Here is a 17,728-nt window from a genome sequence, read left to right as displayed (position 1 = left end):
TTATAGTATACACTTTTTTAATTCTGTGGGTGAAGAGTCTTGCCTATTTAGGTAGTTAAGACTGCCTCCTGGAGACGGCAAGGTTAAAAAGGGAATGAGCCCAGGAAACAACATTAGTTTTACTAGAGTGGGTCATTGAGAGACTGGCAGTAGTGGATTTGTATTGAGTAATGTAGGGTGATTGCAGGGTCTTTAAACATTAAACAGGAATTTCAGCTTGACTAAGAGGGGATGGGCATGGCAGTGCATGATTTTTCAGGAGGTAAGTGATACACAGTAGTCACTGTGGAGGATGAAATGTAACGGCAGCATGTTTGTCTGGTATGCATAGTTGTCCTGCAGGCATCTTAAACTCAGTCTGTCGAAACTGATACTCACTTTGTCCCACCCTGAAACCTGATTCTTTCTGAATCCTTTACCTTCATTGCTTTCTACTTCCACATCAGTCACTTGATTATATTTCTAGGATGTCTTTTCTTTTTTAATGGTATCCTATATCCATTCTTCCTCTTCCCATTCTTCCAAAATGCTGCTGGCAATGATCTGATCTCCACTTTTAAAACCTAATGTCATTCTCTGACTCAAAACATTTACTAAGCCCTGGCTGGTGTAGCTCAGTGGATTGAGCGTCGGCTGTGAACCAAGGGGTCACCTGTTCTATTCCCAGCCAGGGCACATGCCTGGGTGGTGGGCCAGGTACCCGGAGGGGGGGCATGTGAGAGGCAACCACACATTGATGTTTCTCTTTCTGTCTGTCTCCCTCCCTTCCCCTCTCTCTAAAGGTAAATAAATAAAATCTTTAAAAAATTTTACTAATTCCTTACTACATACAACACAATATCCAGAGGCCTCAGCCTGCTTTCAGAAGTCATATCTGTTTTTTAAAAGATTTTATTTTGAGAGAGAGGGAGAGAAACTGATCAGTTGTCTCTCATATGCACTCCGACCAGGCACCAAACCTGCAAGCCAGGCGTGTTCCCTGACTAGGAATCAAATTGGTGACCTTTTTCCTTGCAGGATGATGCACAACCAGCTGAGCCACACTGGTCAGGGATCAGAAGTTGTATCTGAACTCGCCTTTTCCATTCCTTATCTCATTCCCCCTCCTCTCAGTTTCCCAAGCATCCTTTACTTGTCTCTCCTGCTGCAAATGTACTGATTTTACTCATCTGCTAGCTGCCTCTCAGTTTTATTTGTTCTCGAGTCCTACCCAGCCTTCACCTCTTGTCATGAAGTTTAACACACTATGAATTGTATTTGTTACACATGTGCAAGCCTTTCTTCCCCACTCTATTGTGAACTCTAGGGGAGCAGAGACTATATTCTGTTTGCTTAGCATAGGATTAACTGGGGATAATGCATGGAAAACACTTGGCACAGTTCTTGATGCCTAATTTGTTCAGTAGTGTTCTAATAAGTGGGCACTCATTAATTGTTGGTTGAATTTGAAAAAGAGAAGAACTTCAATTGGACAATGGTAGGAAGCCTTAATGAGCCAGGTGTAAATTGACCAGGGAAGTGGTGGGATAGCCTAAAATTCCCGTTTTGGTTCATCAGTGTTATAGTGTTGTTTGCAGCTCCAGCAGTTTGAAAAGGACGGAGAGAGATCTAGAGGGGAAAATCAGGTGGGTCATTTGTTCAGGATGGTGGAGAGCCGTGTATGCTTCAGACAGGAGTGGTTTTGTTTCTTCAGCTTTCACTCACCCAGTATGATGTTATTCTTTGTATTTACATAGGTATTACATATATTTGTCAAGGCCTCCATCTAGAGTCTGGAATTCATCTACCTGTCAGTTTATCAGATACTTGGTTGACTGTCTACGTTGTACCAAGCACAAATGGGAATACTTTGGGTGCAACTATGAATAAATATAGTTTAGCTTTAGAAGTATGTAAAGAATGACACAGGAGAGCTGGCAAAGGGGGCCATAATTCATTAATTCTACCCGAGAAGGCAGAAGGCTTCGTAGAAAGTGACGTTTGAAATGTGTTCCACTGGGAAAGCGATGCTATAGAAGTCAAAGGGGGAAGAATTTCAAGGAGGAGGAAGTGGTTAAAGCATTAAGTATTAAATGCCAGCGCTATTTAAAGTAGAATGTGTGGCTCATTTAGCATTCAGTAAGGACAAAATGGAGCCCCCACAGTGTGCAGAATGCTAGCACTGCTACCTGCAGAAAGGAGCAGAAAATGTCAGGTGACTGACTACTGCGCTACTAATCGAGCGGTGGTACCTAACCAACCAGGAAGTCGGAAAGGGCGGATAGGAGATTATAGACAGGTATCTTTTGAAAAAGATTCCCAAGTGATTTTTAAAAATATTTTATTTTTAGAGAGAGGGGAAGGGAAGGAGAAAGAGAGGGAGAGAAACATCAGTGTGCAGTTGCTTCTTGTGTGCCCCCTACTGGGCACCTCGCCTGCAACCCAGGCATGTGCCCTGGCTGGGAATCGAACTGATGACCCTCTGGTTCTCAGGCCCACACTCAGTCCACTGAGCTACACCAGCCAGGGCCCAAGTGATTTTTAATGAACACTCTTGGTCATGGACCATTGCCTTGGGCCAGGGGTTGGCAAACTTTGTGTAAAGGACCAGGTAAATATGTAAGGTTTTGCCATCCATGTGGGCTCAGTTGCAGCCACAGACAATACACACAAAAAGAGTGAGGCTGTGGTGCAATAGACCTTATTTACAGAAACAAAAGGTAGGCTGGGTTGGGCTTTCAGGACTCGGCCTTAGGGTATTTTGGGGGGAGGCAGGTAAATTTTCTTCTAGAAGATGACTATATTATCATCTGTGTAACTAAGTGTGTGTGAATCATGAATGTGTTCATATAAATGTGAATTTTTTTAAAGGCTCTGATTAGGACATGTAGGTTAATCTTAATGTGTGCAGATATTTTAAATCACTTATATTAAAATGAACTTGGCTTTACTTTGGAGGTGATTAAGGAGAGTGACTGTAATGCCAAAAACAAACTTCACCTCTCCTGCTGGAGAAAATCAGGTCTTTGTTACTGAATCAGTTAATGTTTAAAAACATTCAAATATTTTTTCTTTGCCTTCATTGAATACTTCTTTGTAATTGGGAATAGTGTCCATTTATTGCATTATATAATTCTCATTTATTTGTGCTAATGGAGGAGAACTCAAATCGATAATAAAACATAATCCATGTCTGGTTTTGAGGGGCGTCTCAGTACTTACTCAAGCATGGATGTGCATTTGGTGTTCTTCACAGATTAAATATAGCAGCAGCGTGACAGTTTAGAGTACCCTCAGCCTGAGAGACCTGCACCCGAGAAGAGCCTAAACCTGATGATTTGAACTCAGACAAAGTCTGTCTGAACATTTCAGATGAAAAAAGAAACTTCAAAAGCTCCAATAAGAGAATTTATAATCCTCGTCAATGATGATTCATAAATTTGGATGGAGCTGGAATTTGTGGTGTTCAGAGCAAGGTCAGGAGACTAGGTGAAGTAAAAAGTTGATAGGCTTAGTTCATTACCCTCCAATTTCCAAAAGACTTCTGAAATGATTTCTTCAGTAACTACTTAGATTTAGTCCTTTACTGTAGTAAAAACAGGTAATTTTTAGTGGCCCTGTTTTTTTAGAAGCACTTGAAATTTAAGGTCCTAATCTGTCAGGTTCGTCACTTTTCAATGGCTTTGACAGTTTTCAGATTTTATCTTTGATTTCTAGCTTTCAATTTAGACTTAGTTATTATATTTTATAGACTGTGTATATATAATATATTTAATATATATTATAACAATAAACCAGGAACGGTTATAAGATCATGTTCCACTCTCTTGGCACTTTTAGGAATTTTTTTAAAAATTTTATTGTTATTCAATTACAGTTGTATGCCTTTTCTCCCCATCCCTCCACCCCACCCCAGGAATTTTTTAAAACAAGTACATGGGACAGTTGTCAGTTAACCAGATAATTCATAGCTCACTCTCTGTGTTGGATCTGTGAGTTACTACTATAAACAAAACAATGAACCTGGAGTTAAGCACTTTTTAGGGAGCTCTGAAAACTTGCCCTGACTGCAATGTACTGCTTGTATTAAAAACAAACACCAGTGTGAGGTTAACTGCTCTCACTTTTTGTCTCATCTCCTGTGAAAATATCCTAGGTACCCTGTTCCCAACTCCAAGTACTTTGGGCATTTTTTCTTTGCCTCTGGACTAAAAACATTCTCTGAACGTTTGTAGCCATTTTCTTGGAGCAGGTATCTTGAGGGTAGTAACTGGGCGGCTATGAGAATTCGTATCTATACACTGTGGTCAGTTACTGATGTGTATAGCAAATACACAGCAATTAAGCTGGGCAAGCCTCAGTCTTAGAAAGCCCTCTCTCCCTTGGCTCTATCTAGCCATCAGATTTCAGCTTTTCCCTAAGAGCCTTCTCTTTTTCCCTGTCCTAGAAGTTGTCAGTCTTAGTTTTACATTACAACTACCTGCAGTCTTAGTTGATTTTTCCTTGAGATTCCCCCATAGCTACTGAGAAAGATTCCTTAAGACTTCTTACTTTTGCAGACCGAATCTCAGCCCTGGCCTAGTTCAGTTGACTGAGAAGCAGGTATGTCCCAGCCTCTGGGCTCCTGTGAGACTTAAGCTAAGTCATGGTCCTTTCAGTTTCTGTTGTCTCCTCTCATGCGTGGCTCAGTTCCTCTTTCATGCGTGGCTCAGCTCCTTGAGACTGTTTATGTGCCACAACTGAACTTTGTATAGCTTCACAGAAAACAGAGCAGTGGTTACCAGGGATGGGGAGGGGGGAGCATAGGAGATGTTGGTCAAGGACTACAAAGTTGCAGTTATGTAGGATGAGTAAGTCTAGAGGTCTGATGTAGAGAATGACGACTGTAGTTAATGATACTGTATTATATACTGGAAATTTGCTGAGAGTAGATTTCAGGTGCTCTCAACGCATGCACCAAAGAGTGGTAACAGCATAAACAAATGGATGTATTAATTAGCTTCACTGTAATAATCATTTCACTATGTATGTGTACATTAAAACATGTGCATCTTAAATATATATAATTTTATTTAAAAGTTAAAGATAGTATAGCTTCTAACCATACTTAATAAAGATAACATGTAAATGTCTGAAATAGGATGGGGCCTATTCCACTCTCCCCATTTTGGAAGAGGTACTTGATTATTGAGGTTTACTAGGGCTACTAAATAGCAAACTGAATACAGGAGTAAGAGTAAAAGAAAATTTTTCAACATATAAAATTTTACCTCTATTTAAGTCAAGAACTTGAAATCAGGATACAAGCAGGGTAAGCTAGGAACTCACGTACCTATGTTGGGGACAGGGTATTAGTCCTCAACAGAATATTTGATATGTGGAACAGACCTTTTCTCGGGGGGAAGGGTCCACCATTGTTCTTGAAAAACATGTTCCTGTCAGGTTACCTTTCATTTGCCCATATTTGAGGGAGCTTTAGGTAAAGTGCAAGCATGACATTAAATGGCAGCTGACGGTCATTCTGCTGAGGCCCCAGTAGGGACTGTGATGATTAGAGGGCAAATGAACACAGAATATTACTCAGGCCCTACCAACTGCTGCCTTGTTGTGGTATGGGTCCTATCTTCCTATTCCACTTTTTTCAAGAGAAGTTTGTTTCATTTTCTTTTAAGTAAAATATATATATACTGATTTCGGAGAGACACTGATATGCTGTCTACCTATTTATGCATTTATTGGTTGATTCTTGTATGTGCCCAGAGCAGGGATCAAACCTGCAACCTTGGTGTATGGGGATGACACTCTAACCAACTAAGCTACCCGGCCAGGGTTCCTTTGCTTTATTTTCCATAACATTCCACCTATCTGGTTTCCAAAATTCTTTAATTTTTCTTTTCATCTCTTCCTTATTTTTGACCTTGTTTATTAACAGAGTTAATCTTTTCCCCCAATATTCTTGCCTCTACTCATTTTGTGCCCCTTCAGCTGGATTTTTCTTCTCCGTTTCATCTTTCTAGATCGTAGATCAGATTGTTTAAATATTTATAGAAATACCTGAAGATAATTATGTTAAATCTGCATGTGTTAGAAACATGAATGGGGAAAATATGCCTTAAGATATTAAAATCTTCAATAATAGTAAACTTAGAGTCAACTGTTTTGTAAGGCACAGTGCTATTCATCCAAAAAACTCAGTCTAGAAGCAATTGATGGATGGAATCTCTACATTTATAAAGATAATCAGCCATACATGGGAGTAAAATGGTAAGAGCCAAAATGAATATCTTAAATCCTATTGGAGTTTGGGGAAAAATTATTTCGGGGGTTGGAATATAGCATAGAAGACTTAAATGTAACAGTTATGTTCTTGTTTTGTATTCAGGGGTACACAAGCAGATTTAAATTTTATATTTAGTTTTATTATGGATAATTTTTGCTATTTTGTTAGTACCTTGCCAGAATTTCATATACAAGAAGGTATTTCTGCTTGGATATGAATGTTGTATAAAGCAGATCTTGTAAATTCTAATTGAGAAAAATTCCTGCTCCTAACTTTGAAAAGAATTTTTACTCTCTGAAAACATTTTTAGTGGTATGTCTCCTTTTCTTCCTTGAGAGAAATTGACAAAAGTGAGAATCTTTATGTTTTTTTTTTAAGATTTTATTTATTTATTTTTAAACAGAGGGTAAGGGAGGGAGAAAGAGAGGGAGGAGAGAAACATCAATGTGTGGTTGCTTCTCATGCGCCTCCTACTGGGGGCCTGGTCTGCGACCCAGGCATGTGCCCTGACTGGGAATCCATTGAGCCACACCAGCCAGGGCTCTCTTTCTGTTTGAAACACAAAAGTATCTGTCCTAAATTGCTGCAGTTAACTGATTATTCTTGGGCAGATTAGAATTTATAACCAGACAAAACGTATTTTGGTATATTTTAGACATTTGGTTTGCTTCTCATTCTCAATAAACTGAACGATGGGATATTGAAAGCATTTGCCAGGGTACCCCCAGGGTTCTTAAACAATTTTTCATATATGAAAGTATTTTTGCCCATTGTAGAAAAATCAGAAAACATGGGAAATTAGGAAGAAAACTAACCACCCCATGGTAACCACTCAGCATTTTGCTATATTTACTTCCACCTGTTTTCAAAGAATGTTATCATTGGGATCATAATTCACATAGTTTTGTATCCTGCTTCATTTCTCACTTAACATTACACATAAACCGTTTCCCGTACCATTAAAATTCCTTTAAAAAGAATATTTCAACATAAGGGGAACGATACTTTATTTAAACGATTTTCAGTAGTTTTCCATAGGTGGTTTTACATTTCAGGCTATTCTAAGTAATTCTGCAGTGAACATTATTGTATATACATTGTTTGAGTCTGATTGTTTAGACTAGATTTATAGAATTAAAATTACTGATCAGAGAAGATAATGTTTTTACAAGCTCTTTGATAATTAAGGCAAGTTACTGTGCAGAGACCGTGTACCAATTTCTGGTAGCATTTGAGAGTGTCCACCTCACTTTATGTTTGCTAGTGCTGAGGATTTTCCCCAGTACACTATTATTAGTAGTACCGCTCCTTTCACTTTTGCTTGCTAATTTAATTTAATAATGTTTTTCAAAATGTACTTACGCAAACCCATTTGAGATGTAATTTCAGGATGGACTACTTGCAGTAGAGCTTTTAATGAAGTGGCATAATGTTCAGTTTATTAAGTTAAAAACCAAGTTGAAAAATGGTGCATAACAGAATTACATGGAAAATACTTTTACATAAGCATTGTAACACTATAAGGGTGGCTCTGTGTGGTGGGTATGAGTGATTTTTAAATTTTTTTGTTCTTCTGTGTTTTCCAAAATTTCTATAATAAGTATGTTTTGATTAGAAATGTAATTTTTTAAAGTAATTGATAATTAAGCGGCAGTGCACATGTTCCATCTTCTCAAGAATTTATAAGCCACCTAAAGGTATTTAACAGATTTTCCTGCCAGGTAATTTGGCGTAGCATTTCTTTTTACAGTTAAGAGTTTGAAGTTTCTCTATTTATTTAAGGAAGTTGAGTATTTCACTGCTATTAATAATGGACACTGGCCCTCATGTTTTCTTGGAAGTACCTATATTGAGAGAATGTTTCTGTTTCTGACATGTATATGAGCATTTTTGGAATGATACCTTGAATTAGAGCTTTAGTGTTCAACTTGATTAGAGAAATGTAAGAAATTTTATTAAATTGCTTAGGGGCAAACTAAGCCAAAATTAGGATGGTAAATATTCTTTATGTTAAAATTAATAAAGAGGAATGAGAGCAGTTTAAAATGAGGTATCTAGCAATCTAAAAACAAATAAGCAGTTTTTAAGATTTACCTCATTGTTAGTTTATTTTGGCGTGGCCTTTATGGCTCGGGAGAAAGCCTCATTAAAAGTCCCCCCAGCACAGTATACTGTGATATGTTAATTAAACCACTAACAATCATTGTTATGTAATTGTTGTTACCTTTTTAAAAGAATGTTTCTAAATTTAGATTATAAGCTAGTTAAACAATATGAATTAATAAAATCATAAGGTAAGGTATATTATGTTGAAAGGGTCTGTTCTTTTATCTATTTGCCTGAATTCATAATGCAGGTGGTAAGTAACAAATTAAAACAGATGCATGTATTTTCACAACCAACCTGACATCACAAAATATTTTTAGAGTTTGAGGTATTTAGAAATCTGCCTAATGTGCCCTGGCTGGTGTGTGTGGTTCAGTGTGTTTGAGTGCCCGCCTGGTTGGGCCAGGTTCCCAGGAGGGGGCAAGTGAGAGGCAACTTGTTGACGATTGTTTCTTTCACACAGGGGGGTGTTTCTCTCCCTGGCTTCCTCCCTCCCACTCTCTCTAAAAAGTAAATAAAATCTTAAAAAAGAGAAATCTACCTAATTCTTTTGTCTTCTTTCCTTCGATCTCTTAAAACTGATTTTACCAGGTTTCCAAATAGTATGTGAGTTTCCCCCCAAAGATTCTCATTGATTACGTGGAAATGTGAAGGGAGAATGTTTTCTGGTATGAGGTATTTTGCCCAGTTACACGTTTCTAGGAAGATCTGAGTTGTGAAAAGGTCTAAGTTCCATACATTTCACATTCCTGATCTGCAACATTTCAAATGTTCTCTTGACCACAAGTGAAACAATAGACATTTAAAATACTCCATTAAATTTGTTAATGTTTAACATGGGAAAAATATCCCCAGAGGAATTATTCAAATTACTTCTTGGCAAGAAGACAAGAAAAACAACATTATTAGTTACAAAACTTTTCAATAACCAATTTGTTTTCCTTGACAGAGATTGATATGTCTCTAGTCTAATAGCTCTCCCTTAGCAAAACCGCACACTAATAATATTATTTTATTGTTTTGCTGTAGATGTGTTCTTTGTGCCATTGTCCTGGAGCAACAATTGGTTGTGATGTGAAAACATGTCACAGGACGTACCACTACCACTGTGCATTGCATGATAAAGCTCAAATACGAGAGAAACCTTCACAAGGAATTTACATGTAATTATTCGACTTCTCTTTAATTTTTTTTAACAGTCATACTTTCTTTAGACTTCTGTAAATTTTTTTTCCCATTTCAGAAGAGTTCATCATCCTTGTAAAGGGTATTTTTGGTAAAGAATTTAATGTTTACAGAAATGGCGTAAGAAGTTTAATAGTGAGGTGTTTGGAATCCAGTTTGCGATGGTGGTGAAGTGTACTGCACGTCCTCTTAATCTGAAAAATGGGTTTAGTTTGTTTACTTGATAATTTTTAATTTCTTCATTTTTTATAGGGTTTATTGCCGGAAACACAAGAAAACTGCACATAACTCCGAAGGTACGTCAATCAGCCAATTTTCAATTTCAAGAAGAAATTTGAGTAAAATATGAGTGAATTATACTATATTAATTTTTACCACAAGATATATCTCAATATTAAATACATTTTAAGGAGTTAAGAAAAGCATTAGGATAAACTAATGCACAATAATGAAGAAGATCTGAATTTTTAAAAATACTTTTATATCTTAAGTTCTTTTTTTTCTTGTAAAGAGTTAATCAAGAATGTCTTTATCTTGCCCTGGCTGGTGTGTCTCAGTGGATTGAGAGCTGGACTGCGAACCAAAGGGTCACCTGTTCAATTCCCAGTCAGGCCACATGCCTGGGTTGTGGGTCAGATCCCCAGTAGGGGGTATGCAAGGGGCAACCACACATTGATGTTTCTCTCCCTCTCTCTCCCTCCCTTCCCCTTTTTCTAAAAAAAATAAAATGTCTTAAAAAGTCTTTATCTTTAAAAAGAAATGATGCTAATGGTTAGGGATTTCTGTGTTTATGGGAGTGTGTTAGTAGGGCAATTAGTTATTAACTAATCGGGCTACTGTCTGATATGGAAATGTGAACTGGGGATACTAGTACATCTTGTGATCACCAGGCTTTCTGTTAAATTTTTATTCACATTGTAGTACTTCTTTTTTTTTTAATACAGACATGTTCATAGGAAGTAATCAATTTTAAAATGTAAACCTAAACCAGGTTAGTCATGTTTATATATAGTTAGCCAAGTTGTACTTGGTCATTAAAAGGTATGGGAAATTTCTCAAATTGAATTCCTTCTTGTTTTAAACCTTTTCCAACAGGTGGTTTTGATACTTTTACTAGCAATGTAAAAAGGCTTAGATTTAATCTGAGATTGTTCTATTCTTCCATTTAGATTAGTGATTCTTAACATTTTTTTAGCTTCCTAGAATGTGTTGTTTAGAATTAGAATAGTTCAAGCCTATTATTTTAGGAAGTTGTTTCTTTTATAAAGACCTAATTACCAGTGTTAGCATATTAAAATTTTTGGCCCTTTTTGATCTTTTGGATCTTGACTTTATAATATAAAATAGTAGTGTTTTGCCCTGGCTGGTGTGGCTTAGTGCATTGAGCGCCAGCCTGTGAACCAAAGGATCCTTGGTTCAATTCCCAGTCATGGCACATGCCTGGGTTGCTGGCTGGGTCCCCCAGTGGGGGGTGCATGGGAGGCAGCCACACATGGATGTTTCTCTCCCTCTCTTTCTCCCTCCTGTCCCCTCTATCTAAAAATAAATAAATAACATCTTTAAAAAATAGTACTGTTTCAATTTTGGACTCCAGATTCATCCAAATAGTTTAAAGGTGCTGGTTAAAAATACAGTGTTTAGCAAAACTTATTTTTAAGATAAATGCATTGGATAGATAATAAGAACAGAACAGACTGTTTTTGAAGTGCTGAAGTGGTAAAATGTAACTGATAAACCTTTATAAGTGTTTTCCTTCAGTGTTTTTGCTTATTTAATTCTATAATTGAATTGGAGAAATTGTTGTGAAAGCTTAAGAGTAAGCTTTCCCACCTTACCTTACTTCAGATTTTAACACTGTATTTAGGTGATTCTCTTTGAGATTGTAATGGCCATTTATGGTAAGCCAAAGATTCAGACTTATGACCTCATGAATACAAGTATCTGAGCATTCTGAGGTGCAGGGAGTTTCAGGATGGCAAGGATGATTGATTTAGACATCTTCCCTTTTATTCTTCACGTTTCTAAAGCTGATAGTACCATCTAGTGGTAGAGAAAAGTTACTGCAGACTACGTAAAGTAGAACGATTTTGACCACCTTTTTGCTTTGAGAAACTTATTAATGAGAAAGATCTAAATTCATACTTTTCATGATGACTTTTCTTTTCGTGCAACTGGCAGGGTTACTACAATTCAAATTTGTGATACAATTGATTTGAATTTCGAGTTCTGTGTAACTTTTGTAGCACATTGGGGCCTCTTGTATTGGTAATATACTGTAATGTATTTATACTCACATTGTGGAACTTGAAGCATAATTTCATAGTTTAAAAGTATTGCAGAGTTCATATTGAATTTTGACTTTTATAACATTCATCTACTTATAATTTATGTTATTGAGTTTATTTTATTTATTTGATATTTGCTAGAAGCAGAACTTCCAATTCATTTTTCTAATGGAAACATATGTTCTACTTCATTATTGTAATTTAGGATGGGGGTTTATAGGATCACATTTTAGGGACTGTCTTTGTTTGGAAATTGTATTGCAGTAGTCTGTACAGCAAAGAGGAATTGATACCTGTGGCATTTTCTTTATTATTTGCCACCTGTGGCTCAATACTACTTTGCTAATACTTAAAATGATAAATACTATATATCTCAGTATGCAAAGTTAGTCTGGCAGAACATAAACTGAGTTTTCAAATATCAAATTAGAGAATCCCTTTACTGCCTCCATAGTTTTGACTATTTCAGAATGTCAGATAGTTAGAATCCTACAGTATGTAGCCTTTTCAGATTGGGTTGTTTCTCTTGGTTGACCTTTTCTGAGTGGGGGTGGTTAATCGATATATAAATAGTTATGAGAAAAGATCCTATATGCAAGAAGAGATTGAAGGTACAGGAAGGAGGATTCATTGCAGGAGCGGAACAATTGCCCTGTAATAGGAGGATATTTCCACTGTAATAGGAGATAAAGAGGAGGATAGGTGGTTCCTATCTAGTCTGTTTTCTCTGTGAATGAGAGTGTGGGGAGGGGCGTGAGGGTTGGAAGTTGAAGGAGAGAGGAGAAGGTTTGAAAGAATAGTAAAGACTGGGGGAGGAATTTTGCTTAGAAAAATGTAAAGTTTCTGGACGGTTGAGGGCCCAGTTGAGCTTGGTAACTGTGAATTTATGAAGTGATACCTTCAGTCAGATTGTGTGACTTTCCTGCAGCAATTCAGGATTCTGGCTACTTGGTTAATTCAGAATTGGGATTTTGCCAAGTGGACTCAACAAAGAAGTAAAGGGGTAAGGGAACTTAGGATATTTGAAAGAGACAAATCTAAGATAGGGATGTGGAGGCAGGAAAAGAAAAATGGAAAAGAATTATAGTCCGGAGGTCCTGATAAAGTTGAAGAACAATGAAAATGAAAGTACTTGGGAAAGCAGTCATTTGTGGTCCGAAAGTGTGATATAGTTATTTCAGAGGTAGAACCATTTTAGATGATTATAAAATGTGGTTATTGGAATTGGGTAGTTGATGGACATTATTGAAGATCAGTGAACTGACTGGCTAGGTGTTGCTTGGGTTGTCCATGTGGACAGTTGAAATCACCCAGGATGCCCTGGCTGGTATGTCCCAGTGGATTGAGTGCCAGCCTGCTAACCAAAAGATGGCCAGTTCGATTCCCAGTGAGGGCACATCCCTGGGTTGCAGGTCAGTTCCCCAGTAGGGGGCCTGTGAGAGGCAACTACACATTAATGTTGCTCTCCTTCTCTTTCTCCCTCCTTTCTCCACTCTCTGAAAAATAAATAAATACAATTTAAAAAAATCACCCAGGGTGATGGCAAGGGATGGACTGGGTAAAAGGGACTGCAAGTTGTGTGCTAAAGAAAGTGTAATTGATGAAATGGAATGATTGGCAGTTGGTAATTCTTAGCAACAAGAAGGAGAAGAAGATAGCATAGCCTGTGGACCAGCAGAATTGGCATCATTTGGGAGTTTGTTAGAAATGCGTGATCTCAACCTCTACCTCTGGTCTACTGAGTAGGAAGGGCCATTTTAACAAGATCCCAAGTGGTTTGTATTTAATCAGTGATTTCACTGAATGGCAAGGACCTCAATGATGCAGGGTTTTCTACAAAGGGATAAAGAACTAATGGCTCAACAGTGCTGTCTAGTAGAACTTCCTCTGGCGATAGAAATGTTCTATATTTGCACCTTACAATATGGTAGCCACTAACCACGTGCGGTTATTGAGCCATTTAAAATAGTGTAGTGCCTTCCTATTCTTAACAGAAACTTATACATTAAAAAGGTACAGGCATAGCCAGAATTAAATCCTACACCTTATGTGTTTTTCCTTTGTTGGCCTGAATGTTTAGATAATAATTACATTCCCTACCTTTTTTTAAGCATTATTCCAGAAATGTCAAACATTGGCAATAGCAAACAGATCTAGCTTGTGACTGATGGAAGTGTCTGTTTTGTAGAATTGCTTTAGTATGACAGCACTTTAATATGTTACCACTAAGCATTTGAGTTTCTACAAGGCACTATGATGACATATGAATAATGGTTCTTTTAAAACAATTTTCATTAAGGGGTTAAGGCCTTCGTATTTAATAATTTATATGGAGCGAAGTAATCTGTGACGAGGTAAATGGCATGAAGAGTAAATGCTGCTGAGTGTTAGCCATTCACAGCAATCATGTGTAGAATTTGTCATTATCACAAACCTAACCTCAGCTCAGTTTAGGTACTTGAAATTGTAAGGAGCCAAACTTGTGGTTTATTATTTCTCTTAAATTACCTAAAATAGAATGTTTTGCATGGGATGAGTGCTCAAGAAATGTTTATAACCTCTTTATTTTCTTGGCTTGAATCTAAGCACGGTATTTAATATGTCACTTATTTTGGGCGATACTTCCTTGTCCTGTATCTTGTCTTGCACTGAGTGTTAGTTGAGCAAGATGAAAAAACACCAATGGGGTTTCAGTTTTTGGGGGGTGGGGGAAGACACAATTTAGTGACAGGTATGTGACCAACTGATTAAAGTGTAGGGGTGACACATGGAAGTACTTAGATAAAGGGGCACCCCACATTTGCATCTAACTCTAACACTTTTCAGAAAAAAAGTATATGAAGATTTAGAGAAAATGAATGAGAAATGAAATGTGATAATATATTAATATTTGGACAAAGGACATACAGGATTTTTTGACAAATTTTTATGTGTCTGAAATTACCTTAAAAGGTATGTAGTGATAAGCGCCACAGTTACAGTGACCATAAAATCCCAGGTGTTTTGGGTTTAAGGGAATCTTTTCTGCCTAACCTTGGAGTCTCTAGACTTGATTTTCTGTTAGGTGGATGACCTAACAGACAGTTCAGAAACTTTGTATTAGAGCTTGCTTGTCAAATTATGTAATTCAATTTATGTTTCAGGAAAAAGGGTCACCACAGTTAGATTAAGCCTAGCCGTAGATTGAAAGTATGTTATCATTTGTGTCGATTCAAAGTCTTTGCCTGTTTTAATGTTTCCTTAGTATTCTTTCCCTCGTTCATTTTCTCTAAAACATGCTACAGTTTTTAATCTTCATTAAGTAGAAGTTATGGTGAGATTTTAATAGGGCATCAAAGTTTTTCAAAACCCTTTTTGAAAATATTTTACTTATTTATTTTTAGAGAGGGGAAAGAGGGAGAGAGGGAGAGAAACATCAGTGTGTGGCTGTCTCTCATGCGCCCCCTACTGGGGACCTTGCCCACGACACAGGCGCTGACTGGGAATTGAACCAGTGACCTTTTGGTTTGCAGGTGGGCACTCAGTCCACTGAGCCACACCAGCCAGGACAAAACCTTTTAAGTTAGATAGCACTGAATGGATTTATGAAGTACTGGAAAGGTAGTTTCGTACACTGGTTGAATATAGGCTTTGAAATCAGATCTATATTTAGGTAATCTTAACTCTTTAACTCTCCTAATTATTAGTTACATGATCTTAGGCAAGTTATTTAGTGTGCCTTAGAGCCATACATACTGCATCAGTAAAATGGGAATTTTTTTTAAAACCTACCTCATGGGATTATTATAAGGATTAAATGACCTAATACATGTAAAACTCGGAGCAATGTTCTTGGCATTACTCCTTGAAAACCTACCTTTATTGCTACTCACCTTTTCATGTGCTCGTCCTCAGAAGATAATAGAATTTAAATTATATTTGTGATTTTACTTGGAAAACTTAAGTAATATATTCATACTGTGCTCTTCACTAGGGCTGACTCCATATTATTGCATTGATTCACCAGATTTATTGACTACCTATGTGCAAAGTACTGTGCTGGGCATTATTGATGCCCCTCTTTGATTTAGCACACAAACTGTAACTATAAGAAGTTTCTAACATATATAAGAGTGTGTTTGAAACAAAGCCCATCACCCAGCTTTAGTTAGCTGTCAGCCTGCTCTCCGTCTATGAGTCTGTCTCTATTTTGCTTGTTCATTCAGCTTGTTCATTAGATTCCACATAGGAATGAAATCATATGGTATTTGTCTTTCTCTGAATGGCTTATTTCACTTAGCATAATGTTCTCCAAGTACATCCATGCTGTCGCAAAGCATAAAATTTTCTTCTTTTTTTTTAGAGCTGAGTAGAATTCCATTGTGTAAATGTGCCATAGTTGTTTTATCTACTCATCTACTGATGCACACTTGGATGGCTTCCATTTCTTGGCAATTGTAAATAATGCTGCAATGAACATAGGGGTGCTTATGTTCTTTCAAATTAGTGTTTTTGGTTCCATTGGATATATTCCCAGAAGTGGGGTTGCTGAGTCAAAAGGCAGATCCACTTTTAATTTTTTGAGGTATCTCTGTACTGCTTTCCACAGTGGATATACCAGTCTGCACTCCCACCAGCAGTGGAACCTTTAATGTTTAAAAAATATTTATTGTATTCTTTTTCATTACCCTTTAGTCCCCTCTATCCCCCTCCCCCCAGCAATCTCCACCCTGTTGTTCATGTCCGTGAGTCCCTTTTCCTTTTCTCTCAATCCCTCCACCCCTAACCACCCCCCTTAGCTGTCATCTGCTCTCCATCAATGAGCCTGTCCCCGTTTTCCTTGTTAGTTCAGTTGTTTCGTCAGTACCCCTCACCCACTTGCTCTATCTGGATTATTTTGATTTAAATACCAGATATCATATTTCATATTAGCGTACTTTGTTAAGAATAATATTTTTTATCTGTGCTATGTATTTATATATTCATATGCATAACATAAATAATCGTACCTGATACCTTTACTGACAAGGCAGAATGCAGAGTTTGCTAGTGCCATGGAGCCTGCAGAGCAAATGCACACCACGTTTCCACTGGAGAAGGCAGGGCGAGTGGCCTCCAGTCTTCCTTCTGTAGCAGCCCTAAAGAATCAAAGCAGATGTGGTGATTCTTGCCCTCGCTTTAATGATTGGCCTCCCCCCACTTTTTCTTTTAAAAAATTTCATCAAACGTTTATTGAATGCCTGCTAGTTGTGGACACATTGGGGTATTTAGAAATAGCCCCTGTGGACAAAGAGCTTACAGCTTGACAACAGCAATAATTAACAATGGAATACAATTTTATATTTTACAAAGTATTTTTCACAAACATTATCTTTTTAAAAAAGATTTATTTATTTTTAGAAGAGAGGGGAAGGGAGAGAGAGAGGGAGAGAAACATGGATGTGTAGTTGACTCTTGCACACCCCCTACTGGGGACCTGGCCCACAAGTGCTCTCACTGGGATTCAAACTTGTGACCCTTTGTTTCACAGGCCAGTACTCTATCCACTGAGCCACACCAACCAGGGTAACAGAAACATTGTTTTAAAGCAGCCTTTCAGTAAGTTGTCAGTCATTATAGCTATTTGATATACCAAGAGGCTTTGCCTTAAGAACATTAAGTAACAAGTAGTCTCCAGACTTTCTGTCCAGGAGTTCTTTCTACTTCTGCTCTTAACTGATGTGAAAATTTAGGGTGGGAAAGGATATGTAGCTTAAACCAGGAAGGAAGGAGGTAAGAAAACACTGATTAGGAAGGAGAATGAGTTGGTAAATGGCAGATAGGACTTTACAATACTAGGAGGAGGAGAGTTAGTTTCCTGGCAAATTGGTCACTCCTGTGCATCATAGGGACAATCAGAAGGGTAACCTGGCCA

At 37.6% G+C, this 17,728-nt stretch overlaps 1 protein-coding gene across 2 annotated transcripts in view; it reads left to right on the top strand.

Moving 5' to 3' along the window:
* Positions 1-17,728, top strand: part of PHF6 (PHD finger protein 6) — a 50,421-nt gene that overhangs the window by 9,521 nt on the left and 23,172 nt on the right. For both annotated transcript variants that reach the window (XM_024567030.3, XM_045200906.2), the window contains exons 4-5: positions 9,395-9,528; positions 9,803-9,846. In XM_024567030.3, coding sequence (XP_024422798.1) covers positions 9,395-9,528; positions 9,803-9,846 — 178 coding nt within the window. The remainder of the gene's footprint in view (positions 1-9,394; positions 9,529-9,802; positions 9,847-17,728) is intronic.

The sequence above is a fragment of the Desmodus rotundus genome, chromosome X, assembly GCF_022682495.2.
Source record: "Desmodus rotundus isolate HL8 chromosome X, HLdesRot8A.1, whole genome shotgun sequence".
Lineage (NCBI taxonomy): Eukaryota > Metazoa > Chordata > Mammalia > Chiroptera > Phyllostomidae > Desmodus > Desmodus rotundus.
Note: the sequence above shows the minus strand (reverse complement) of the source record. Positions and strands in the feature narration are given on the sequence as shown.